General features: G+C 44.3%; 2 protein-coding genes across 2 annotated transcripts in view; both read left to right on the forward strand.

The window, feature by feature from the left end:
* Pik3cb (phosphatidylinositol-4,5-bisphosphate 3-kinase catalytic subunit beta) overlaps positions 1 to 10062 on the forward strand; it is a 75259-nt gene extending 65197 nt beyond the window's left edge. The window contains exons 19-23 of the mRNA XM_051206482.1: positions 3237 to 3404; positions 5094 to 5217; positions 6816 to 6961; positions 8302 to 8434; positions 9284 to 10062. Of these exons, the coding sequence (XP_051062439.1) occupies positions 3237 to 3404; positions 5094 to 5217; positions 6816 to 6961; positions 8302 to 8434; positions 9284 to 9421 (709 nt within the window). The 3' untranslated portion in view covers positions 9422 to 10062. The remainder of the gene's footprint in view (positions 1 to 3236; positions 3405 to 5093; positions 5218 to 6815; positions 6962 to 8301; positions 8435 to 9283) is intronic.
* A 3830-nt stretch (positions 10063 to 13892) lies between these two features.
* The window catches only part of LOC127234235 (coxsackievirus and adenovirus receptor homolog), a 32874-nt gene continuing 19189 nt past the window's right edge, over positions 13893 to 27577 (forward strand). The window contains exon 1 of the mRNA XM_051201093.1: positions 13893 to 13935. Coding sequence (XP_051057050.1) covers positions 13893 to 13935 — 43 coding nt within the window. The remainder of the gene's footprint in view (positions 13936 to 27577) is intronic.

Consider the following 27577-nt stretch of genomic DNA (forward strand, 5'->3'; position numbering starts at 1 on the left):
CTGATTAGCTACTTAAAAACACTGTTATATGTGAATGATAACTTTTTCCCCCTTAACCACTCATAAGGAATACATCACAAATAGAGGCTGAGTGTGTTATCACCACATTCCTACCAAGAAGCAGTATGGGGGCCAGTGAGATAGCTTAATGAGTTAAAGCTTGCAGCACAAGCTTGGTTGGCTGAGTTCAGTCCCCAAATAACATGATGGAAGGAGAGACACTAAAAAATACACATCACATCAACACAGAATTTGTTAACACGAAGCAGCTTGAGGGAAGAAAGGGTTTGGGGCTCATAGTTCTGAGGATATCACTCCACCATTGTGGGAATCTCACTGGGGCAAGAGCAGCTCCTGGCCTTGGAAGGCAGAGGCTGCTTATCCACTTCTGCAGATGAGAACTCAGAGAACAAAGGAGTGGCTTTCTTCTTATCTTTTATTGGTTTATTTATTTGTTTGTTTGTGGGATGCTGCTGGCCACATGCAGGGCACATCCTCCCTGTCAGATAATCTTCTCTGGTGACAGCCCCAGCCCAGACACACCAAACGTATGCCTCACTAATGCTGTAGTTAAACCAGTCAACAGTTGTTATTAACTACTACAGTAAATGAACCTCTGCTTGTGAACCATGAGTTCAGTAAGTAGGACATGGGCTAACTAATCTGGTAAATAGAATCTTAATGGCACACAGTCTTTCCCTTACATAATTGTCTGTGGCTGCTTATATATCCCAACAGCAGGGTTACCCTGCAGTGCTTAAAATACTCTTGCCCATCGTAAAAGTTTACTGATTTCTCCCATCTAAAAGAAACTATAGGAAAAGGATTTTATTGATTGGATCTGTAACCAAGACCATTTGTAGAAGAAAGCATTTAATTGGCCATTCAGTTTCAGAGGGTTTGAGTCTATGATTGTGGCACTAAGGCATGGTAGCAGGAATGGCTGAAACTCTCGCCTGGAAGCAGAGAGAACACTAATTGGGATGTCCTTTGAAACCTCAAAGCTACCCCCAGTGACACACCTCCTGTTCCTTTCCAAGCATTCAAGTATGAGCCTATGGGGTCCACTCTCATTCAAGCCACCACAGACCCTATAACAAAAGAAACTTCAGACTCTGGCTTGGCGACTCACTCCTTTGTTCTTTCTCTCCTTAGGTAAGGATGGGCCTTTCTGAGTTGTAAAGCCTGAGCTGAAGGCTGGCTGCTTAGTAGTCCCATCAGCCTAGTTGAAAACTCTGCTTTGATTTTGTCCCTTCCATCCAAAGTTGCCATGCATTTAGCATCATGAATGTCATTGTAACCCCAGATAAAGGGAGGCAGCCATGTGTGGGAGTGCTGGATGTATGCTCAGTTCCTGTGCAATAGGATGTTAGTGGCATTTTGTCCTCTGACCCTATGTTTTTTTTTTTTTTTTTTTAAGTAGCACTTTCAGTTCTTTCAAACTCCTATCTCTTTCTCACCAAAACTTCTTTACTGTTTCTATAAATATCTGTGCTGCAGCATGCCTGTTGTGTTTGTTTTTCTTTTGAGCAGCTGTTCAGGTTAAACTGGGTGCAGCTTGCACTCTTCAGTCAATCTCAAATGTTTGGACACCTCCTATATGTTACTATTTTAGTAACAATGCCATGCTTCCGTTAACAAAAATACTTATGCTCATTTAAATTTTCTCTGGCTCATGGCACTCTTCATATCAAAAGCAGAACATCTATAAGGCATAAAGAAGTTAAGACACCATGTCTTTTAGCTTTTCCTGTCAACTGAAAAGTTGTCAACCTCAAATTCATGTGGCATTTAGTAGACTTGATGGCCCTCTGTGTCACTTGTCCCTGAGCTACATGTCAAATAAAAAAGGAGTGGTCTTTATTTGCTTACACATACATCTCAGTTTTACTGAAGGGATTTTTTTTTTAGGTAGGCATGGCGGACAGGAACTTTCCATTATGTAACTGTCTGTCCTAGAACTCGAACTGTATATCAGGCCGGCCTCAAACTCACAGAAATCCACCTTCCTCTGCCTCAGGAGTGCTGGGTTTAAAGGTGCCCACCACCATGTCTGACTTATCAGAGACTATGCAAGAGTTATATGTAAGATACTCCGTGCTATTGGCATTAGCAGTCAGGGTGAAGGAGGTATATAGGAGTTGTGCAGATAGTAGGTGAGGAGAGTTTATGCTCTGACCTTTGCCAGTGGACTGAGGTACTACCCTGACTTGGATCAGTGTGGTAAAAGAGGGATAAAGGGCTACTTCCTCTCCCTCTAGTGCTGGGTGTCTCATTCTAAAATCCTGTTTTCCCATGAAGGTAACATTGTCCTCAGGTCAGAGAGTGTGAGAAAGGAAGGTAAACATTAGAAGTGTTGTCATGTCCCTTATTATGCCTGTAGACATTCAGGGCAAGAAAGGCCTTCATGCAACCATGAGGGAGGGTTCCAAAAGTTTGCCCCCAGCATGACTTCTGTCAAGATGTCTTTCGGATGAGGATGTTTTTTCCTTCCCATTGTGAATGTTCCATCCTTAAGTCACTGATTGCTTTCATCATCGCTTGCTTTTAAAGAGGAAGTTGTTGGACTTGTGCCCAGTTTGGGCTCTTAGTGGGATGTAAGGGGGTACAGGAAAGCAAGAAAGTGCACTTTAACCCAAAAGTGTTTGCTTTACATGGGTTGTGTCACAATAGGCTGCCTGGCGCTAGTAAAATATTAAATGTTCCTTAGTTGTCTTAAGGAAAAGAAGCAAGAGAGGGAGGGAGGGAGAGGGAACTGGGATCGATATGTAAAATAAGAAAAATAAAAAAGGAACAAATTAATAATATAGGTCTAAGATATTCATTGATATTTTAGTCTGCTAGAATGTAATCAAGCAGTGTTGTGGATGTGATTATTTGGAGAGTGAGGTTGCCTTAACAAAGATGCCATTACATATTTTGTAAAAAATGCTCCTGGTTCCAAAGATTTAGAGTAAAAAGGGGATGACTCCTTGTATGTATAATGTGCTTCTGTCCATTAGTGCAGGTAAATCTAATACTTCACAAGTGTAATTATATAGCAAATGATGCATTAGTTGCAGCATTCTGGTAAATCCTTCCATCTGATGACCCAAATTTTCTCTAGCAGAAGGTAGAACTTCTACTTTCCATATGGTGTTACTGAGAAACGACAAGTCTGTGAATAATAAAATTCTTCTACAAAATTAATGTTTCCTCCCATGGAAAACATGGTCCCTTCTATTTTTCCCTCCCAGGATGCTTCCCTATGGCTGCTTAGCAACAGGAGATCGCTCTGGCCTCATTGAGGTTGTGAGCACCTCTGAGACAATCGCTGACATTCAGCTGAACAGTAGCAACGTGGCTGCCACAGCAGCATTCAACAAAGACGCACTCCTGAACTGGCTTAAGGAGTACAATACGGGGTGAGTGTGTCGACATCATTTCTTTACACAGACACTCAAGTACATAATAGTGGCCAAACAGAGGAAATGTTTGCATTGTTTATTACCTCAGCCAAGACGGAATGCCTTATTAAAATCTTGTATACAGTGTCCTGTCTGCATGTGTGTTTGTACACCAGAAGAGGGCACCAGATCTCATTACAGATGGTTGTGAGCCACCATGTGGTTGATGGGAATTGATCTTTGTAAGAACAACCAGTGCTCTTAACCTCTGAGTCATCTCTGCAGCACCCTTACTAAAATCTTAACACTTCTACTTTATCTCAAAGTTTAGAAGCTCTTCAGTATGTTTTAAGATAGTGGGTTGATGCTGTTTATAGCATCAACTTACATGACTCTATGAAGTTAGGTTTCTAATAGGTTAATTCTTTTTAAATATTTTTGTTTGTTATTGTTTTGGGTGTGGGGGTTGTCTGTCTCTGGTCTTAACTGCCCTTGAACTCACCATGTTGACCACAGAGATTCTCCTGCCAATGCCTCTCTAAAGTGCAGGGATTGAGGCTGTCACTTCCAGCCTTATAGTTATTTCTGATTAAGTGTACATGTGTGTCTGTGTGTAAGGATGTGCCCAGAGAGTCCACAAGAGGGTTTCAGAGGTCCTTGAGCTGGAGTTACAGGTGATTGTGAACCACCTAATGTGGGTGCTGGGACCCAAAATCAAATCCTCTTGGAGAGCAGCAGATGCTCTTAACCCAAGAAGCCATCTTTCCAGCCCTATTAGGTTAATTTTATGACTGAAGTAAATAAGCTTGTATGGTCTGTGATATCCTCAAACTAAAAGGATACTATTTAAAGTTTTGTCCCTGGGCTGGGTATATAGATCAGTTGGTGGGGTGCTTTCCTAATATTTGCAAAGCCCTGGGTTTGATGCCTAGGAGCATAGACTGAGTGACACATGTCTCAGCGTTCAGGAGGTAGAGGAGCTACATAGCCATGGTACCCCGCTTCAACAATCTAAAATTAAGAAGTTTATTTCTGGTTTGGGTGATGGACAGCATCATTATTCTAGGGAATATTTTACTGTAAAGAAAAGTACTTTGCAAATAATTGTGGCTAAACACTTAACCAGACTTAAATGTTATCATTCACACTGTTCAGGGACACATGAGAATCAAATCAATTTCAGTCTTACAGCCTTCCCCAAGGTCTGTACCCTGGCTTCTGATTGAGGCCACTGACCATTGTGGTGAGGATGGCAGTGCTTGACTCTGAAACCTGGATTCTAATGTGAGGCCACCCTGACTGAAGTGGCTTCCTCCTGTAATCCCAGCACTTGAGTTGAAGGAGGAGAGAATTGTCATAGGTTCAAGGTCAGGCAAGCTCCATGGTGATTTTTGTGTCATCTTGGGTTATAGAGTTTAAAAGACCTTGTCTTTTAAAAAGCTAAAAACCAAAACGAAAGCTATTAAAAAAAAAAAAAAAATGTTCCCAGGCCTCGGGATGATATAGCAAAGCCATGGTGGCCTCTCACAGTACCATTCATAGAAGTTTAAGCCCCATTGGAACAGGACTGCCGGGGCATAGGGGCTTACATGGCTGAGGGAAGCAGCCAGCCTATGGCTTCTGTGTGTCGTCAAGAGCAGCAGCACGGTGTAGGTCTGGTCCCCCATGCAGGAGGCCTGACTCATTGCTTTCTGTGTCTGGCTCCAGGGATGATCTGGACCGAGCAATTGAGGAGTTCACCCTGTCCTGTGCTGGCTACTGTGTAGCTTCTTATGTCCTTGGCATTGGTGACAGGCACAGTGACAACATCATGGTGAAAAAAACTGGCCAGGTGAGTAACGTTAATTTGTGCTTTTGTCCTCCTTTTGTCGTTCTACCAACTCCACTTCAAATACAGTCGCTTTATATGACCATTCACTTAGAATTGGGCGCTAAGCATTTATTTAGATGTTTAGCAATTGTTTCATTATAAGAATTTGTGTTTGGGCCTGGTGTGGTGGTATGTCCCTATAATGAGAGCATTTAGAAGACTGAGGCAGGAGAGTAAGTGAAAATTGAAGAAAATAACCAATTGGTGGCTTATGAGGTGGCCCAGTAGTTAAGAGCATTGGCTGTTCTTGCTTTCAGAGGACCCAAGTTCGGTTCCCAGCACAGATATGCTGACTCACAACTTTCTGTAACTCCAGTTTCAGGAGATCTGACACCCTCTGGTTCTGTGGGCTCCAGGCATACTTTTGCCTACATGTACATACATGTAGGCAAAACAATATAAATAAATAAAATCTTTTTTTTTAATGCTAAGAAAAAATAATAAGACCAAGATGAACCACCTTGACTCATTTTCTTCATTCTTTTTAAATTTAATTTGTGTATGGATGGGTCTTTTGCCTGTCTGCATGTTTGTGTGCCGTGTGCATGTCTGGTTCCTATAGAAGTCAGAAGAGGGCACCAGTTTTCCTGAGACTGGAGTTAGAGAGTGGTGAGCTGCCAAGTAGGTGCTGGGAACTGAACCAGGACTCTTCCCTCTTCAAGAACAGCCAGTGCTCTTACACTGATCACTAAGCCATCTCTCCAGTTCTGATTTTGTGTTGTCTTTGGAAACACTTTAAGACCTGAAAAGTTAGCCTTTGTAACTTGGAGGATAGATGGTTCTAACCTTGAACAGTAAGCACAAAATCAAGTATCAGATGGAATAGACTTTTTAAACTACATTTGTTTTTGTGTCAATGTTTTGGAGGGGTGGGGGAGCATCAAACTCAGGTCATTAGTCTTAGCAACAAGTTCCTGTACCTACCAAGACATCTCACCAGCCTTAGAATAGAATTTCTTTGTTTATTAAAGGCAGGCCCTTACTATGTAGCCTTGTTGTCGTGGAACTCAGTATGTATAGACTAAGCTGATCTCAAATGCACCTACCTCCACCTCCCAATTTCTGGGAGATGTGGCACCTCATTTGGAACAGGCGTTTCCAGACATACAAAGGCTCAAGAGCTGGACCTCGTCAGCACTGTTTTTTGTTTCTTAAGTGGGTTCTCACTAGGCTGGCCCCAACTCTCAGTCCTCCCCCCCCCCCCCATGGCCTTCCGAGGAGTGATGTTACAGACCTAAGCCACCATGCTTTGCTTTCTCTGCATTTTTTCTCTGGAGACTGCCAGGAAAAGGATATCCACCAAACAAAACCAGTCTAGACCAGAAAATGTTTGTCATTTGCTGTGATAGTTCCAGCTGTTCTAAGCAGGGATTAAACACAACATCTAATAGGTAGAGACCAGAGATGCTAAGCACCCCATGGTGTGTAAGATGGGTCCTGTGTAGGCGTCAATCAGGGAATGGCTCAGGTAGGGTGATGTATTAAATTGGGGCTTAACGCTACAGAAGTCATACCAAAAGAAATATCACTGGGAAAATAAAATCCCATTTGTTTTACAGCTCTTCCACATAGATTTTGGACATATTCTTGGAAATTTCAAATCGAAATTTGGCATTAAGAGAGAACGAGTACCTTTCATTCTTACTTACGACTTCATTCATGTCATTCAACAAGGAAAAACAGGAAATACAGAAAAATTTGGCAGGTGAGTATGAAGGAGAGGTATCTATCACCTCTCTCAACCAGCTGCCTCACATTTCTAACTCTTCATTACTTTCCTATTGCTATGATAAAATGCACTGACAAGAGCAACCTGAAGGAGAAAAGACTTATTTTGGATCAGTTTGCGGTCTTGCAAAGGGGGAATAGTAGTTGCAGGAGCTTGTGTCCACAGCCAAGAAGCAGCTATTCTTGCTCATTCCCATTCCCCAGCATCCCAGCCAGGGAAGGCAACACCTAGCCCTCCTGCTGATGAAACACTCTATAGCCCTGCAGGCACACACAGTGAGTGGCCCATCTCCCCACTGACTCTAGATTCTGTTAAGTAGGCAGCATTAAGTGTCATGCTAACTAAGAACTGTTTTGCTCTGGGAGATTCTGCTCTTCACCAGTTCAGAACTGACCAGGAGGGAAGTGATGAGGATGAGCATGTGATGAATTACTGTGTTTTATTGCACCTTCTGCCTGTTTCAGAAAAGTCTGTTCCCAAACTACTAAGATACTTGACAGTAAGAAGCTGGGAGAACAAGCATTTGACTGTCCTTCTGTGTGGGGACTAGTAAGAGAGTGTGGGCTTGAAGCAGGTGTTGCCTGTATGTTCCCTATCACTTACCTTCTTGCCCGTATTTCTTTATCTTAAAACGTGGACACAAGGGGTTGAAGAGACAGCTCAGAAGGTGATGGTGCTTGTCACCAACTTGGGTTCTGAGTTTGATCCCCAGAATTCCGCTGTGTGAAGAGAGAACCAATACCCTCAAGTTGTACACACACACACTGAATAAACAAATATAAACGAAAGTTTTAGTGTAAGCTTTGGTGTTTTAAGTGAATTGGAGGTGTGTGGCATGTGGACACTAGGCTGCCTGCCCTAACATTGCTAGTTGTGGGAACTGGGTTGGATGGCCCTTGACCATTATCCTCTTAAAGGGGAAAACAACACAAGAGTACACAGCATCAATTTAGGTTTTAGGGGCTGAAGAGATTAGTCATCCAGGAGGGTATTCAGAATGTGCACAAGTTGTAACAATCACTTGTTTAGTGTGTTTGTGTTTCATGGTAAGTATACAGCCAGGTTGTTGCATTGCCTATTACTGAAGAATATTAATCATTTCGGATTTGAAGAGAGAGAGAGAGAGAGACCCATGGCTTTAGAGAGCTTGATTTCTTTATGTAGACTATAGTCTGGAACTATTTTCAAAGCCTCATGCTTGAGCTGAAGCTTCTGCTCATGGAGATGCCCTAGCTCTAACGATACCTGCTTGTTTTTGTTTGCAAATGCCCACCTGCCTCCAACACCACACTCCTGGGGTGCTTCTTCAACTCCAGGTTTCGCCAGTGTTGTGAAGATGCCTATCTGATTTTACGGCGGCATGGGAACCTCTTCATCACCCTCTTTGCACTGATGTTGACTGCAGGGCTTCCTGAGCTCACCTCAGTCAAAGATATACAGTATCTTAAGGTACAAACTCCTTTCTCCGTATGTTTGGTGGACTCTGTGGGCACAGAACTCAGCTCCATTCAGCATGACCAAAGGGAACTGGCAAGATGGCTCAGATGGGAAGGCTGCCTGCTGCCAAGTCTAAGGATCTGAGTTCAGTTCTGGAAAGGGAACTGACTCCTTAAAGATCCCCTCCAACCTCCATGGGCGCGCGCACGCGCGCGCGCACACACACACACACACACACACACACACACACACACACACACACACACTGACATGTACACACATGGCCACACACATAGAAACAGACAGACCCACACAAAATAAATAATTTTTAAAAAAACAGTCATCTTTTTAAAATAAAGCATCCAAAGAGAGTGGAACGATGTCATTTCCTCTGGTTTTTAGCAGAGGACTGGAGGAATTTGAGAGGTTCAAATGAAGGAGCAGTTTCAAAAGGAGTTTTTAACTTAAGATGACTTCTCCACAATAGAAGGGGCACGCAGAGGACAGCACTAGGACAGGGCTTGGTGCCTGCACACAGGGCCAGCATCTTCCTAACACTATGGTTTCCACCAGTCTGCCTTTGACTTGCTATGTTAATGGCCCTTCAGTCATCTGACCAGAAAAGCAGCTATGTCTTGAGTTAGTTACAAATGAATTTCATCCTCAATAACACTTTGCCAAGGCCATATTGTCTCTTCCTGGGTATTCATCTTGGCTCTGCAGGTGACAATTATATGGGAACATGGAACTCTCTGTCTGATGGATGGGGAGGCTGACCACACCAGCCTCTCATAGATCATGATGTTTGCATGTCTCTGTCAAGGCTGGGTGGAGTCAGACATTTTTCTCCTTCATCCTTAGGACTCTCTTGCCTTAGGAAAGAGTGAAGAAGAAGCACTCAAACAATTTAAGCAAAAGTTTGACGAGGCGCTCAGGGAAAGCTGGACTACTAAGGTGAACTGGATGGCTCACACAGTTCGCAGAGACTATAGGTCTTAGCGTTGGCCTTGACTCTAGTGGACTTGTCCGTTTGCTTCCTTTCCATTTTGCACTTGCACTAAATTGAACATGACCCTGCCAGAAATGCAAAGGGAATGAAATCCTGAAACTCAGAGTGAAATCAAGAACAAGGCACCTCCCACAGAGCCTAATCTGAACCACGCTGTGATGCCCACCCTCTGTTTCTCGAATGCTTCCAGGACTCGTCATGAATATTGTCAACAGCATGGATGGCCCTTTCCTGCTGACCTTGCACGCCAGGAATGCTACCAGGGACTGTGTGGGTTTGGTTTTTTATTTTTTTTTTTTTTCCCCTTCAGTATTTGGTACTTTACCAGAGAGGTGTAAATACTTCTTTTCAGTGTTGTGACCAAGTACTGCCACTCAGCCAACAACATTACTTTTGGGGGCTGGGAGCTGTTCTGATTGTCCAAACAAGGCTTCAAAGAAAGGTATCTCCCTTTTTAAATTATGTAATAAGCAAATTACATTGATTATGTTGAACTTATTTTTCAAAGAAAATATTTTAAATCTGTGAAAACTCACTAATTTTGTTAATATTTATCATGATAGCATCATTCCAGCCAGATTTGCTGAGAATCTATTGGTGGGGCAAATATAATATCTATACATATGCTGCATATATATTTATAAAATTTCTAGTGGGAGTTCTATATAAAAAGGTTTTTTTGTTGTTGTTTTTTGGGTTTTTTTTTTTTTTTTGTTTGTTTGTTTTTTTTTTTGTGGGTATTCTTCAGCCTGTGTTTTAAAGTCTTACAAAAGCAGAGCTTTTGCCTGAGTTACTTTTCAGTTAACTGTGGACCCAGTTCTCCCATCCGCTTCAGTCCTGAGGCGTACATGAATGCAGTTTCTCTATGTAGCTCTGGGAGTTCATTTCATAGAACGCAATACTTGAGCAGATATAGCCAAGGAAGTGAGCAAATGAAAAGGAATCTATTTATGGAATAAACTCCAAACCTAAATTTCAGTATTTTAGTAATATGCCAGCTGTTCTTACTGTATTTATTAAAATGTATAAATAATGTGATTCCCCCCCCCCCGTGGTATTAATTCAGATTGAAGTGGATTCATGCCACATGGAGATCTTTAATTTATTTGTTGAGGTACCATATAGTTAGGGTGCTAGGTGACAAGTAATGTTAACATGTGCAATAGGAACTACTGGTTTGGTGTGTAAATGGATGCTCTTTCTGAGTAATGGCAGAGTGCTCGCCTTAGCAGCACACGGACTCAGTACTGTCAACGTCCAGCAGAGCTACTGCTTTTTCTCCAAAGAGAATGGGAGCCCTCAATCCTCAAAGACAGGGCAAGACAACTGAGTGCTTGCCCTGTGACTTCAGTTTTCTATAGGAACTTTATTAAAGATTGTTTAATTTTGTTGTCCTTCTTAATGTTCTCTGTCAAATAAATGGGTGGTTTGGCTGTCTGGGGGACATGTGGGCCTTTTCTTTGTGGGAAACACAGTGTCTTTGGAACTTGTTGACCTTGGGACTCTCCCAAAATGGCCAAGTTAGTAGACAAACCAACCTCAGGAGTGGGCTGAGGCTCAGAACCTCTGCCTGGCTTCCCCTTGCTTCCGAGCTCCACCATGAACAATCTGAAAGGCCTCTTAGACTGATGGGAGCTTAAGGGGAGGGAGTGTTTCCATCAGTAGCCTCTGCTGCTCTGCATCTATGAGTACATGCGTGTGGGAAAACAAGCCAGGGTGGTGTGGTCAGTAGATACTCCATCCATGCTTGCTGAATTGCTTGTGTCTGGCTGAGAAGAGCTGATGCACGGCAGTAAGCTAGCCACCCCCTAGAATGAATTAACACTCTAGGCTGTACAAACATCTTATTGAAGAAAGACTAACCAATGCCTTGACCTTGAGCAAGCTGTAGTCCACTTGTCTCTTAAGTCCTTAAAAACCAAGCTTATTACATAACACATTTTCTCTCTCCGGCTCCCATCCAAACGCCCAGGCTCCTTCCAGGTTGGCTTTGAGAACTTGGTGGTAGTATTGGGGGGAATATCAGGCTAGAGTTAGATTTCCAGGAAGCACACCCCTGCACCCAGTCAAGGACCCACATTGTGGACAGTGGTTATTCTTTGTTCCAGGGTGCATGTTACTGTGTCTTGTTGTAATTTATTCAAGTAATCAAATCTGAGTCCTGGTGTTAGGTATTTGTAATCCTAGCACTCGAGAAGCTGGAACTCAAGACCATTCTCAGCTGCAATGAGTCTGAGAGCAGCCTGAGCTATACCAGACCCTGACTCAAAACAAGCCATCATGTCAAAATGGTTTCTTGTATTTTCTGATTTAATTTTGAGAAGTATTTATACTCATGCCACCATAAAATTGGAACTTCTGCTCGCAAGGTACTTCCTCTTCTTTCCAGTGGCTGAGACACTCTTACAGCATCACTTACTCTCCTTTGGTTTAGTGGGTCCTCTTTTAAAAAGTCTTCAGAGTTGTTTATGCACCTACCTTAACCAGCTCCTGTTTTGGTCCCAGGCACTTGTACCTCAACCTGTGAAAGTGGGTACTTAACATTCTTGGTAAATGCCTCTTTAAGATTGGGCTGTAGGTGGGCCTGTAATATCTTCTTAATTAGTGATTGTTGTGGGGGCCCAGGTCACGTGGGTAGTACCACCCCTGGCATAGTGCTCCTGGGTGCTATAAAAAGCAGACTGAACAAGCCAGTAAACAACAGTCATCCATGGCTTGTGCATCATTCAGCGATTGCCTCCAGGTTCCTGCCCAGCTTGAGTTTCTATCCTGACTTCCTTTAATGACAGACTGTGATGTGGACTAAGCTGAAATAAACTCTTTCCTCGTCCAAGTTACTTTTGGTCATGACATTTTATCTCAGCAGTAGACACTTGAGGACAGAATTACATCCTGTACCACTAACTGAAGTTGGAATAGTATAACTTTATTATTCACGCAATAAAAAACTGAAATAGACAGTTGTTTATTCCTGAAGGAATTTTAGATTTGAGGTCAGAAGCCACCCATTGAGAGGACAAGACATCTCCACCCCGTAGGTTTCTCTACAGCAGCGTCTTCTCTGCTACTGTATCTTAGAGCACCTACCTCAAGGTCACCTGGCTTATCTCCATGCTCTCGAGACCCTCTAAATTACCTCCTGCTCTCTAAAAGTCTTAGAACAAGACAAAACACCAAGTCTGCATTAATCAGTATGACCGAAGTGAAGGACTTCTTTTCCTGCTTCATAAAATGTGATGAGGAAAAGATGTGAATTCCAAATCCCATGTGCCTGTATTGATAGGATTCCTGTTTCTGTGGCTAAGAGGTCATTCCCAAGATCTGTCATACCATCTTCCATCTGTTTTGGGACTCCTCTTAAGACCACAGGGTTCTACACGTTAAATCAGGATGTCCCTGGGTGTGGCTCTGCTGTTGGTCCTTAAAATGTTCACATAATCTTACTGTGCAGCCAGTATTGCAGATGAATCATTAATCTTTGTTAATTTCCCCCATACTTGCTGGCCCAAGTAAAAAGGATTTTTCTAATATATTAATTACTTGCTATGTGCCAGGCATGAGTGTGTGTGTGTGTATGTGAGTGAGAGAGAGGAGGGAGAGGGGAGGGAGGGAGAGATTTCCATAGCAACTCTGAGCTGAGGGAGCCATTTCTAAATACATGGTGACCCCTCCTGTGCAGGTCTCCTTCCTCCTATGTCACAGCTGCTGTTTTCCTGGTGCAGCCCTGAGTTTCTGTGCAGTTAGGTGGATGTTGTCCAGGTAGAGCAACCCAGAATGAACTGGAGAAAGAAGAGAGGCCTGGGGAACATAACCTTACTGCAAGATCTTTGAGTACTCCTCCGACCCTCTGCCTTCTGCCATCCCTGCCTAGCTCCACGCTTAAATCACTAGTTCATGTTGACCAACTTCACCGGTGGAATAATGTTTAAAGCAGACCCCCAAGGCCCAGCCGCAGATTGGGACCCTTCCTAGGGAAAACTCTCATGCAGTCTACGTCAGGTCACCCACCCTGATAGAAGACTGCTCGTGCTGCTGCCTAATTCTGTCACCTCCTAGAACCCCAGGCCAGGCTCTGCAGTGAGCAGAAGGTGGAACAGATGACTGGAGATGTCTACCCAGTCGACTTAGAGGGGCGAGTAGAGTGGGTACAGCAGTGTGGATTACATGTGGTTTCTGGAGGGAAGCCAGGGGCCAGGAGAGGGCAAGGGGCACAAACTCCAGACAACTGAACATGCGAGGTCAGGGAACCCAGCTCAAAAGCAGCACAGGGAATTTCCTCTTAACCCTGAGCTGTGCCAGGTTGCCCTGGTAATCTCATGCCAGGTGGAGCTGGTGCAGGTGCCAGCTGCACCTGCCCTGTTGGATGGGGAAATCCTGGTGCCAGTACCTACCTACCTAGGTGCAAGGGAGACCCAGGACAACAGCTGAGTTCGTGTCACTGCCACCCACTGGGCAGCCACCATGGTACTTCTGCTGGGCTTCCTGCTCCTGTGGGGAGTCCCAGGTGAGTAGGGCCCATCTGAACACAGCATCTGTTCAGAGCCTCTCGGGGTATGGGAAACGGCAGGAGGGAGCCTCTGCAGGGATCCACAGGGTGGAAGAGCTGGGGACAGAACTCAGATGGAGTGGGGTGGGGCGCCTCCTTTTTCCCAGAGCACTGTCACCCAGGGTGCAGAATGTGATTTATTCTTGCCTCCTGTCATGCCTCAGTCTCCCCTTAGTGCCTGTCCAGTGATTTCAAAGGTTGACCATGTGTGGACTGACAGAAGTCTGATTCGCTGGACAGTCAGCTGCCCTGAGCCTCAGATGGTCCAGGCTACCTTCAGGGAAAGGCACTGAGTGAACGCGTTCTTGGGTATAGAGGTCAACCACAACCAGAATTGCTAACTAAAAGGAAAAACTAAACAAGAAAGCAGTGCTGTTTCTTACAGACACAGAGCAGAATGCAAAAGGCAACTCTGCTCTCTGCTTCAAGTCCATAATGCATTGGGTGACTTTTTAAAACAAGACTGAGTGACTTGGTAATTCCTAAAGGATATACCAAACACATTGTGTTCCTATGTCCTCTCTTGTGGTAGTGGTGGTGGGGCATTAAAAATACAAGGACCAGTCACATGTATGGTATAGCTTGTAATCCCAGCACTTAAGCTGAGGCAGGAGGATGGTGACTCTGGGCAACCTGGGTTACATAGGGAGCCCTGTTATTCAATATTCTGAGTTCTGACATTCTTTCTGTGGGAATGGTCTGCCTCTGTTATAAAGTCTTAATTACACTCTTAGATGCCACAGGTGTGAGCACTACCCACAAGCCTGTGCTCTGATGCCAAGCCTCTTCCTTATCTGGGTCTATATGGCTGCCCACACCCTCTGGACACATTTTAAGCTTGGCTGAAATTTCCATTAATGTTTCCTGAAAAGATAAAGGGACAGTTATCAGTTTCCATGGTCCATCCCCAGTGACGCCAGGGCTGAAAACCACACTGCGTTTTCTGGGGGAAGAAATAGTTTAGAGCTATTGAAAGCAGAAATGTGCAAGGAAGGAAGTCACCTGCAATAATATCTGTCCTGAATTTTAACTTTTTTCTGGCAAGTTCTGTATTGATAGGCACAGTCTTAACCAAGGGCATTCTGAAACTGAACATTAACCCTTCCACTCTCTGGAATCTCATTCTTACCGACCTCCAGTCCTGTGATGCTGGAGTGTCCACTGTGGTCACATCCAGCGAGTCACACTTTCAGCCTCTATACCCTGTCAGCTTGAATGGCTCTGGACAGCGTGAGCCTTGGCTTTCCCCAGCGTTCAGCGTTCTGCCGTTTCTCTGAACTCTTGACATTCAACTATAGGGCGGTGTGGGAAGCAGGGTTCTTTTCCATTCATTTCTGCTTGGGGGACCGAAGCACTTCAATCCGTAGTGTCCTGTCTCTTTTGAGGTGTGGGGAGTCTCTCCCTTCCTGGGGACTGGATCAAAGGCCCTGAACATGCTGTGAAGTACTCTGCCACTCGGTTGCATTTCTGTCCTTGTTTCTATTTTAACTGCATTCAGTAAATACTTATTTACAGAGTAACTACTATGTTCTAGGAATTTTGTGAAGTGATTTGAAAGGCTAAAAGAAGAAAGGAATAAAGAAAAGCTTGTTTCCAGATTTTTAGTTCCTGTCACATGTATCCCCTTTATAAAATTTAAGAGAAAATTGCACCATTTCCCTTGTCCCTCTCCTTCCCCCTTTCCCTGCCATGTCCCCTACTCTCTCCCAAATCCATGCTTCTCCTCCTCTTTAATCACTGTTGTGACATATACAGGCAAATGAATAAACATAAGTACAGTCTGCTGAATCCATTTGGTATTACCTGCATTTGTGTTTCAGCGATGACCATTTGGTTTTGGATAACCAATCAGGGAGGGCGCTCATTCCTTGGGAACACTAACTCTCCCTGTCTCAGCAGTTGTTAATTGCTTGAAGCTCCTCACCTAGGGGTGGGACCCTGTGAGATTTCCCCCTTCTGTGTCAGGGTGCCATCTGGAGTTGAAATTGTTCAGGTCTTACTTAGGCAGCCATGGTGTTGAGACTTGGGGGCTGTAACTTCCCTGTCGTAGTTAGAAGTCACAATCTCACAGCAGACTTCCTGAGCCTCTTCATCGCCCGATCTTTCCACTCCATTCCCCATGTTCACTGAGTCTGTCTCACTGAGCAGCCAGCCTGGCCTTGAACTTGATCCTTCTGCTTCTAGAGCCTAGTGGAATGATTCATACTATTTTTTGAAGTTGATGAAAATGTAGGCAATTCCACTTGTTTTGCCAGATGATTCTCAAATTGGCATCTGCATATTGAGTTCTTAAGAGTGGATAGAATTGTACCATTTTTATTGAGGATGAGCGCTTTTTAATTGTCATTTTTATGTGTATGAATGCTTTGCTTACTTGTATGTCTATGTACCATGTGTGCACCGGCTGCCCACTGAGGCCAGAAGAGGGCATCAGATCCCACCTTCATGTAGATGCTGGAAACTGAATCCAGGTCCTCTGGAAGACCAACCAATGATCTTAAATCTGGAGCCATCTCTCCAGGCCCATGACAAAAATAACTTCAATTGGGATTGAAGTTTAGTAGTTCCCTAGGAAGAGTGTGTCTGTGTGTGAGGGTAGGATGGAATCTCAGGTCATGACCCAACTCAGAAAATAGTTATACAAGCTCTGTATGCATATTTTTTTAAAAAGTCTTGTTTCTCATATAATTTACATTCCCTTGGTCCTAGTTTATGAATTATATATTTAAAAATTATATAAGCATTCCTAGTCCCAGTGGAAGAAACTTGGGGATAAAAGAATATGGTTCAGCCAGGCATTGGCAGGCATTGGTGGCACACTCTTTTAACCCCAGTGCTGGGGAGGCAGAGGCAGGCGGATCTCTGTGAGTTCGAGGCCAGCCTGGTCTACAGAACTAGTTCCAGGACAGGCTCCAAAGCAATACAGACAAACCCTGTCACAAAAAAGAATATGGTTCATATTTGTGGATCAGATGTTGTATTGGTGCTTGTGGAGATCTTTCCAGTGCTGTGGGCACGGCTTCAGTTCAGAGCGAGGAGTTGGTCAGTCACCCAGCTGTGCTACCAGACAGAGCAGGCAGATGCCATGCAAGAAAATGTGTTGTTTTCTGAATATTTTCCTGGGCCTTGCTGGCTTTAAAAGTGAGGTTACTGCAGACCCATAGGTTCTCATGCTTGCTTGGCAGGCATTCTACCTGCTGAGTATCTCCCAGCTCTCCTTCAGCTTTTAAAGAGTCTACATTCATGTAGAATGTGATAGAACACTTGCCCAGCATGGATGAGGGTGGGGGTTCACTCCCCATAAAAGTAAATACATAAAAAAAGTGGTTAAAAAACTTTTTAGTTGGGTTTGGTGACATGTCCCCATAATTCCAATACTGGGGAAGCAGAGGCAGGAAGATCATGAGTTTGGAGCCCCCTTGGGCTATATAATGAGATAAAATTTCAAGAAAAACAAAACACCAAAAAACCCCTCACAGTGGTCATACACAGAACAGGGCCTAGTTCAGAGATGTCTTGGGATCCAGGTCAGAGCGTCATTACAAATTGAGCCACCACATCTAAGCACCTCCTTCCCAGATCAGGGAATAGAGCAGAAGCCAGCCCCTTCCAGGCATGCCCTAATGTGTCTGCTTTCTGACAATGCAGGCTCATGCTCTTGTCTGTCATCCACAGGGCTGTGCAGCAGGCATTGTGCAGGCTTCCTTTGCAGGGATGAAAGTTTGTTCAGGCTGGTGGTTGATTCATGTGCATGGCTGTTACGGAGCTCTGTTCTTCAACTCCAAGACAGCGAGTCACATGATCTGGTGTTGATGAACACTTGGCTTCAGTTCTTTGCTGTTGTCCAAATGCTACCATGGCTTTCTTGCCCATTGTATTTTGGTGCAGTGGGTGAGTTTTTCTGGACCTATGATGGACTGAATTTGATTCAGTTTGCTCCGGACATCCTCCCTCTTCTTGCACTTGGGTTAGATACGAATAACAGGATACACCCTCCAGAGATAAGCACCCAGTCCTTGTAAGGGAGTAAAATCCCAGTGTGCGAAGGTTTCCTGTAATAGAGGAAATGCGGTATGGCTTCCCCTTTGACCCGTGGTCCTTGAGATCCCACTGGATTAATTCTGATGAGACACAGAGAGAACAGTTCATACTGCCTGTGGTGACAGAGAGGTGGATGGTGACCAGAAAGATTTGCTTTGGTAAAGCATCAGAGGGCTCTTGAATGGAAGCAACAGAGAGTCACCAAGGGACAGAACATCCCACAGGGGCCCCACACGTGTGGCTTACTCGTCTTTGTCACCGTTGCCCCTTTTGATTGGTTCCTTCCAGACTTAATCTGTGCAGTTGTGGTCTTACTACGAGAAGGCCTAGTCTGTGCTCACGGTCACTTGTTTCCTCTCACGCTTGCCCTCTACTCTTTAGACATGTGAGCTTCCTTTCCTTTGTTTCATAATGAGCTTCACCAGGATTGAAGTTCACTAGGAACCAACGCCTCCCTCATAACGAGGGGCTTCTAAAACCAGAACTGAATGAAATCTCCTGGCTCTGCTTGCCACTCAGAACTGGACCCGAGTCTCATGGCCACCTCTGAGATTTGACTCTTTTTTTTGTTTGTTTGTTTGTCTTTTGGGTTGTTTGTTTTGTTTTTTGAGACTGGGTTTCTCTGTGTAGCCCTGGCTGTCCTAGAATTCCCTTTGTAGACCAATCTGGCCTGGAACTCACAGAGATCCCTCTGCCTCTGCCTCTGGACTGCTGGGATTAAAGGTGTGCGCCACCACCATCCAGCTGAGACTTGACTTTCTGAACCACCCAAAAGATCACAAGACTACTGCCTGTCGGAGTCAGAGGTGTTCTAGTAAAGGATAAAGTCATACTATTGTCCCTTCCCTTTAGAGTCCATCCAAATATGTCTGTCAATCACCCAAATAGGAAAATTCTTCTCAGTAAAACTGTCTGTTCCATACACAGTATATAGTATAAAGCCCATCAACACAGGAGGTTGGGGTCACAGTGCCCTCTTTCGCCCTGTGAGAGTACTTTCCTCCACAATTGTGGTTTGAAAGAAAATGGCTCCTAAAGGGAATGACACTATTAGGAGGAGTGGCTTTGTTGGGATACGTGTGGCCTTTTTGGTGGAAGTGTGTCATTGTGGAGGTGGGTTTGAGGTCTCATATATGCTCAAGCCACACTCCGTGTCTCAGCTCACTTCCTGTTGCCTGGGTAAGATGTAGAACTCTCAGCTACCTCTTCAGAACCATGTTTGCCTGCTCACCGCCGTGTCCCACCTCTAACTGTAAGCCATCCAATTAAGTGTTTTCCTTTGTGATGGTTGTGTCTCTTCACAGCAATAGAAACCCTAACTAAGACAATGGTCCTTCCCAACCTTGACAGTACCTCATGTTCTCCCATAATAACAGAAGCTGTTACATGCAAAACCAAAGAAAGTGATAAATAAAAGCCTTTTTCAAAATCATTGGTGGGAACATTGGGAAGGCGAATAGCAAAGTGGTGTCAGGATGCTCTCCCATGACATTCTTAGCTTTGGGGTTTGTAGAAGCTAAGGCTGTATTAACACATTCCAAAGGTTTACTATGATCACCAAGAGGATGTTGGCTCAGACACGGTGGGCAATAAATGGTTGTGAAGACTTTCTAAGATAACTTTAGCTTGAATGGAGGGGGTGGATAAAGGAGAAAATGGACATTCCAACTCCATGATCACAGGAATTTTAATCCATGCTTAGACTCTCAAAGACTCAAGCCAGGACCAGTGCATACCCTTAATCCCAGCACTCAAGAGGCAGAGGCAGGTGGATCTTTGAGTTCAAGGCCAGCCTGGTCTACAGAGTGAGTTCCAGGATAGCCATGGCTACACAGAGAAATCCTGTCTCAAATCTCTGCTCCCCTGCAAATAAAAACAAAAAACAAAAACAAAACTTTTACATGGGTGTGGCTTTTTCCTGGGAACTTCAGTTTACATTGGAATGAGTGAAAACATGTTTTGTGTGACAAAACTTTTCCTAGGGAGTCATTACACATGTGTCTACTCGCCCCAAATAGCCCATGACAGACCAGAGGGAACAATGAGTTTTATTGGGGTTACTCAGAAATGACCAAAGACAATTGTATCATCAAAGTCCATCCCAGCATGGGTGACAGCCCACACAGGCTGGGAACCTGGAGCGCACTGCATAGTCATGGGCAGCTGACCATCTTGGGGTGTCCTTTCCAAGTAACTCTGGCCTGAATCTCTTCCAGGCAGCTCATCTGGTTTCTGCTTCTTCAAAGCCACCGGTCTAGTCTGACTGTTCTTTGCAACTTTGCTTGTCAGAGAAAGGCTCCCAACAACTTGATTGCTTACTCTGAGAGGGAGGAGCCTACTAAATCTGGTCAGTTTCTGGGACTTTCTGCAGCTATTATGAATTGTTTTTCTTCCTGTTTAAGGAGCTTTTCTGCAGAATACAATGTTTCAATTGAAAAGAAAATAGTTACACAACAATCTTTCAAACCATTTCCTTTGTTTTCTTGGAACATGGAAAACATACATTCAGTAAATGTTCATTAGTTTAGGAGCTCAAGAGCTGAGCTCAAGATTATCCTCAGGGGAAAAAAAAAAAAAAGATTATCTTCAGCTATATCAGGAGTTTGAGGTCACCATACATGAGATCCTGGCTCAAAAAAGCAATGAAGAATAAAAACCTATTTTTTTTTAAAGGTCAAAATACTAAAAGTATAGTTGAAAGAATAAAAAGAGAGGAAAGGGGAAAGATTTCCCAATAATGTTGTTGTACCCAAAGTCCAGACTCCCAAAGACCAAGAGACCAGATCCAGTGCAAAAGCAAAGAGTCTTTTAATTTTGAGTTTGAACCGGGCTCTCTTGTCCATTCCACACAGAATAGGAGAAATCCCAAGTAGCATTGGGGCAGGGTAGACATTAGAGATAAAGCATGGGGAGTGTAAGGCCACAGACTGCATAGGAACAGACTCGGGATTGCTATACCTCTGAGCTGAGGGTACCTGTCTTTGGCCAATTGGTTAGTTGCAGCTGCAGGGAAGTTGCTATCTCTTGGGTGGTTGTTGTGATTACTACATTCTACCTTTATCAGAAAAGCACATTCAGAGCCTGCTAACTTAGCTTCTAATGGGTTCCCTACCATATAGGGGATATCTCTTGAGTTTCTTTTTAGCAACGAGGGCATGAACAGGGGTGCTATACAAGGTCGGGGCACAGCACATCCTGCCATGTCCTGCTGAGTCAGCGGCCTACATCCCACTGGGTCTTTCCTGCAGCCTGTCATGGCTGCAGAATGGCCAAGGCAGGGGTCTGGGCAAGAGCCTGGGCTCTTCAATGTAAAAACTGATAAACAATATTAGATTAATATGTGAAGGGAAATCTTCTGTAAAGATTTCTTCTATAAATCTATAAAATAGTCTATAAAGCATAAAATATTTTTAATATAGTAACTGAAAATACTACTACAAGTATAGTTAAAAACAAAGAAATGGTTGGACTGGAGAGATGGCTCAGTGGTTAGGAGCATGGCTGCTCTTCCAGAGGACCCAGGCTTAAATCCTAGCTCCCACCTGGTGGCCCACAACTGTTCCGGGAGAATCTGATGCTCTCTTCCAGCTTCCATGGACATTGCATGCACATGGTACACAGACATACATCAAGCAAAACACCCATACATGTAAATAAAATAAATCTTAAAAAAAAAGAAAAAAGAAAAAGAAAAGAAAGAAATGGGAAGCACAGAGACAAAGCAAAAACGTGAGGCATTGGAGCAGCTTCTTTGGGGTCCCTGAAAATTGCAGACTGTCAGACATCTGCATGGTAGTGGTATGACTTAGGAACATGTGGGCTTGTAGCAAGTGTCCCCTGCCTGCCACAGCTGCGACCTCCACTTAGCCACGCTTTACTTTTCAGTCTGTGTCCTGGGCAAGTACTGCCCCTCCACTCTGAGGTGGCTGTTGTAGCGGAGGAGTGTTTCCCTAATGGGGAAACCAACCACAGCAGGGAGATCCATACCAGCAGAAGACCGGCTTTTATTATTTTCAACCCCCTAGATGTTGCTTTCCCTGCTGAGGGCTGAGCTGTGGATGTCGAGTCGTATACTGGAGCCTCACAGCAGTGAGCAGCAGATAGTGGACTCCAGAGACTGGTCCATCTGTTGCCTCCATGCTTGGGACCATCAGACTCTAAAGTCATTGTGGGCCGATGAAGTCTGCTCCTGGCCACCAAGGGCAGGGTAGCCTCTCCCTAGACAACTCACAGCCATCGTGCTGGCCCTTCCACTCTTACACCCAGGGCTGGCTCTCACACTGGGCAGTGCTAGACTAATTTCAGGAAGGTCGCCACTTATACACAATGGGCTCCCTACCAAGATGCTGTTGGTCCACTGCTTTCCAAGTCATAGGGAATCATAAGATAGGATTCCTGTCCGTGGCTCACCCATCTGTCAGAGGAACCACTGTGTCACCAAACCTGGTGACCTCATTTGAGACTCGTGAGGTCTGTGGATTGTCCTGGAGGGCAGGATCACCAGTCTCTTCTTCCCAGGGTTCCTAGCTGACCTTTCGAATGAGGCTACTGCTTCCCCTTCCTGGGCCAGGCACCTGAGTGGCAGCTCAGCTCGCCTCTTTGTGGAGCTGCCCATCGTCTCACCGGCACTCCAGCTGCTCCGTGTCTGCCTTGCTGAGATTCAGAAACTTTTTCTCTTTGGGACAGGGTCTGTGCTTCCTTTTCTTTATCAGGGTCAAATGCAGTCAGGGCTCCGTTGCCGTCTTCTGTGGAAGTCCTTCCCCCTTTAGTAGACATTATTCTTTTAGAGTAGTTTTACCTTTACAGCAAAACTGAGCACAAAGTGTAGAGTGCTCCTTTGTAACCTCATATACAGCACCCCAGTGGAGTAATGCACCATCCTCAATGCTTGAGTACCACCCAAGCCTGTGTATTGCATTAGGATTCACCCTCAGTGTGAAGTAGCCTGCGGCGGGTTTGGATCAGTCTATCATTACAAGTAGTCACCAGTTATACAGAAGGCTTTTAAACTGTGCTGCCCCTGCTCCAGCTTCCCTCTCAGCTAACCCTGGCAGCCACTGACGCTTTCACTCTCTTTCTAGTTTTGCCCTTTTCAGACTGTCTCAGAGTTGAAGCTATGGTATGCAGGCTTTTCAGATTGCTATCTTTTTCCTAAGTGCGTTTACAATGTCCTCCATTTCTGTCCCAGAAGCCCTACTGTGTGTCTTCCTGGCAGAGCCTCTGAGCAGGTGCTTTTGACCCTTAGACTTGGGTTGCTATCTGTCAGGATTCTCCAGTGGGACGTCACTGGCTCTCCCTCAGTAATAAGTTCACGCCTATCCTTATCTGTAGAACATGTTTGTGACTGATGTCTGTCTTTCTGTAGTTGCCAGTGAAGTGACTGCTGCTGTGGTTTTGCAAAATGGTGCCAGTGATGACTTTCTAATCTAAACTTTTAAGTGCAATTAAGTGCAGTTTGTGCCTCTCTTTTGGAACTGGAATTCTTATATAAAGCTCCATGGGCTCTAACTTCCTGTAACTTAAGGCTCGCAGAAGGAAGGAGGGTACCAAAGACTCTTTAGAGCAACAAACAGCTTAAACTTGCAAAATCTAATTAAAGAGATGAGGTCACTTCCCAGCCTCTAAACCTTTTCTCTCTCGCTCTGTTTCATCTTCAGTCCTGCTCCATTTGGGAACAGAAACAGACTTTCTTGGGTCTCAGTGGGAAGTGACATCAAGGGCCAAAAACTACTCCTGGGCAAACTCCTGTCACTTTGATGCACAAATACAAGACAGGCTGGGGCAGGAAAGATGCTCTTTAGGTCTCAGTGACTTAGAGAGGGAGATAAAAGGAAGCAGACGACAGGAACTGTTATTTCAGTCTCTGCAAGCCTGGGAAGTCGCTGTTTGTTGTTTATACAATCTCAGTGCTGAGCAAGTGTGTCCCACAAATACTTGAGGCTTAGTCATTGCTACATACTCACCACATTCTGAGTACAAGTTGGAATAAAACGATAAGAAGGTGGATGTTTCGTTTTGAACCACATTTGAACCCACAAGCCATTTGTGAGTTAAAATGTCACTAAAGTGAGGCTGAAAATGTGGCTCTCTGCCGTTAAGTGTACTGACGGCTTTTCCAGAGGATCAGGATTCAATTCCCACCACCCACCTGGTGGTGGCTGACAATCATCTGTAACTCCACTTTCAGGGGCTCTGATACCTCTTTTCACCCCATGGGCAATGCATGCAGATGGTTTACAGATATAATGCAGGCAAAACACCCATAAACACAGACTAAAACAAATCTTTACAATATATATAACTCTGGTTTCCTGTGTGAATTACACTGGATAGTACTGAGGAAGAATTCTCATGGGAAGTTACACAGGGAACCAAGAACCTGTCTTTTGTCCCATACAATTGTCTATATTGCCTATGTCAGTACCTCTGTGAAAAGAGGCCCTGTGATGATTTGAAGAAAATGGCCCCCAAAGGGAGCAGCACTATTAGGAGGTGTGGCCTTGTTGGAGTAGGTATGGTCTTGTTGGAGGAAGTGTGTCTCTGTGGAGGTGGGCTTTGAGGTCTCATATATGCTCAAGATACCGCCCAGTGTCTCAGTTTACTTCCTGTTGCCTTTGGATCAAGATGTATAATTCTCCAGTGCCATGACTGCCTGCGTGCCATCATACTCCCAATTGCCATGCTCCCTGCCATGCTGATAGTGGACTAAACTTCTGAAACTGTAAGCTGTCACCTCAATTAAGTGTTTTCCTTTATAAGAGTTGCTGTGGTCATGGTGTCCCATCATAGAAACCTTAACTGAGACAGGCCCTTTACTGTTGTTAGGAAACCCACCATGGAAATCTCCCATGTGGAGTTTTTAATTCCTTTTGGTACAACACAGTGAAGCACAGCTGACTGTTTTAAACCTTTTGTTTGTTTGTTTTGAAAAAGCAATACTGAAAGCCACTTACAATTTCTTAAGCACTGTACATAGAAGAATGTGGGAAGTCATCTTTCTTAAAGTCTCATCTCTCAAAAAATAGCTGGTGTGATCAGCCTGGCACCCATCCTTCCAGATATTCTATATACACATGCACTCTTCTTAAGGCAGTATTAAGTAATTAAACAATTAATTGGTTTAATTTTGAAACAGGGTCCTATCGATCCCAGGCTGATCTCAAACATGCTATGTTAGCAGAGAATGACCTCTACCTGTGTTTCCCGAGTGTTGGGATTACAGGTGTGAACCACCACACCTAGGTTTACTCAGTGTAATACTTAGGACCAAGGTGTGTGCTAGGCAGGCATTCTCCCAGCTGAGCTACACATGCACCCTGGAAGGCGATCTTTTAAAATAAAAGCCTTCCATGTATCAAATGAGAAGGAATGAAAGGTGTATTTTGAAAACTAAGTTGTATTTTCTTCTGTGTAAGTGGGGTAAAAACTGAGCATAAATCAGGAAGATTTGTGCTTTTACATGTCAATGTTTAACAGAGATGTTAATTTTTTGTTTGAGTCCATAAAATAAAAACTGTGGTGACATACAAAAGCTACGACATTTTCCTTGTTAGTTAGAAAAATGTCTGTTCTCACATACATGTACTTTTTTTGTTTTCAAGACAAGGTTTCTCTGTAGCTTTGGAGCCTGTCCTGGAACTAGCTCTGTAGACCAGGCTGACTTTGAACTCACAGAGATCCTCCTGCCTCTATCTCCTGAGTGCTGGGATTGAAGGCATGCACCACCACACCTGGCACATGTACATGTTTTAATATTTACATTTTACTTGTGTGTTTGTGTGTGTGTGGTGTATGAGTGTGTGAGTGTGTGTGGTGTGAATGTGTGTGTGGTTTGAGTGTGTGTGAGTGTGTGGTGTGAATTGTGTGTGTGGTGTGAATGTGTGTGGTGTGAGTGTGTGTGGTGTGAGTGTGTGTGAGTGTGTGTGGTGTGAATTGTGTGTGTGGTGTGAATGTGTGTGGTGTGAGTGTGTGTGAGTGTGTGTGGTGTGAATGTGTGTGTGGTTTGAGTGTGTGTGAGTGTGTGGTGTGAATTGTGTGTGTGGTGTGAATGTGTGTGGTGTGAGTGTGTGTGGTGTGAGTGTGTGTGAGTGTGTGTGGTGTGAATTGTGTGTGTGGTGTGAGTGTGTGTGAGTGTGTGTGGTGTGAATGTGTGTGGTGTGGTGTGTGTGTGTGGTGTGAATGTGTGTGGTGTGAGTGTGTGTGTGAGTGTGTGGTGTGAATTGTGTGTGTGTGGTGTGAATGTGTGTGGTGTGGTGTGAATGTGTGTGTGGTTTGAGTGTGTGTGAGTGTGTGGTGTGAATTGTGTGTGTGGTGTGAATGTGTGTGGTGTGAGTGTGTGTGAGTGTGTGTGGTGTGAATTGTGTGTGTGGTGTGAATGTGTGTGGTGTGAGTGTGTGTGAGTGTGTGTGGTGTGAATGTGTGTGGTGTGGTGTGTGTGTGTGTGGTGTGAATTGTGTGTGTGTGGTGTGGTGTGTGTGTGGTGTGAATTGTGTGTGTGAGTGTGTGGTGTGAATTGTGTGTGTGGTGTGAATGTGTGTGTGGTGTGAGAGTATGTGTGTGTGGTGTGAATTGTGTGTGTGTGTGTTGTGCATGGGTGTGCTGGACTGCACAAGTGAAGGTCAGAGAACAGCTTGCAAGAGTTCATTCTTTCCCTCTACCACATGGGCTCTGGCTATCAGGATTGGTGGTAAATACCTTTACCCATTGAGCCATCTTGCTAGCCCTATTTGTGTATTCATATCTCCATATTTGGGGAATTTATCTTTCATTCACTCTAGGTAAGATTTTCATACTGGAGGATACTTAGAAATCCAATCTTCTCTTGAAATGTAAAATACTCATGCCTAGAGAAGTTAAATACTGGCAATATACTGTAATTTGTAAGAAAGTCGTTGAAATTTTAGGGTCTCTTCTGGCACACTAATGCATTTTTCAGAATCCTCATTCCAGGGAGTCCTCATTCATCATTTTTATAAGTGAACAAATGTACATTGAGGTGCCAGTTCTCTTCCGTATGAAAACAGCTACAACAGGATACAGAGGAACCTACACTTCCTCCTATCCCAATGAGGTAACGATTTAGTGCTTCACCAAGATGTGTAGTTTTAAAAGTCCCGAGGGTACAGAGTAGCTTGGGAACACAACATGGCCGTCAAGATCTAAGAGCTGTGGTAAAACTTTGGCTGTGTCACCATAACAGTTATAAAGGAAAAGAAAATTTCAGCCAGCATATGCCAAGTGCCATATGGGAAGTACAGGTAGAGGCAATAAACAGTTACAGAAGTGGGGATGGGTGGGTCAGTTGCCCTAGTACAGGAAGTAGAAATGAATCTGAGTTACCAGAGACAACAGAAAATATTTAACTAGTAAAAGCACCTGTGATTAAGTGCACTTAATGGCCTACCATTCTGGTTGCCAGACAGAACTTTCATCAGCAGGGGTATGGAAGCACTGCTGAGTCTTCTCACATCAGGAGGCACAGATATCCATGGTTTCTAAAGGCTATCCTTTTGTGGGGGGAGGAGGAGAGGGAGGGGAGAGGGCATTGAAACAGCATCAA

The sequence above is a fragment of the Phodopus roborovskii genome, unplaced genomic scaffold (assembly GCF_943737965.1).
Source record: "Phodopus roborovskii unplaced genomic scaffold, PHOROB, whole genome shotgun sequence".
NCBI lineage: Eukaryota > Metazoa > Chordata > Mammalia > Rodentia > Cricetidae > Phodopus > Phodopus roborovskii.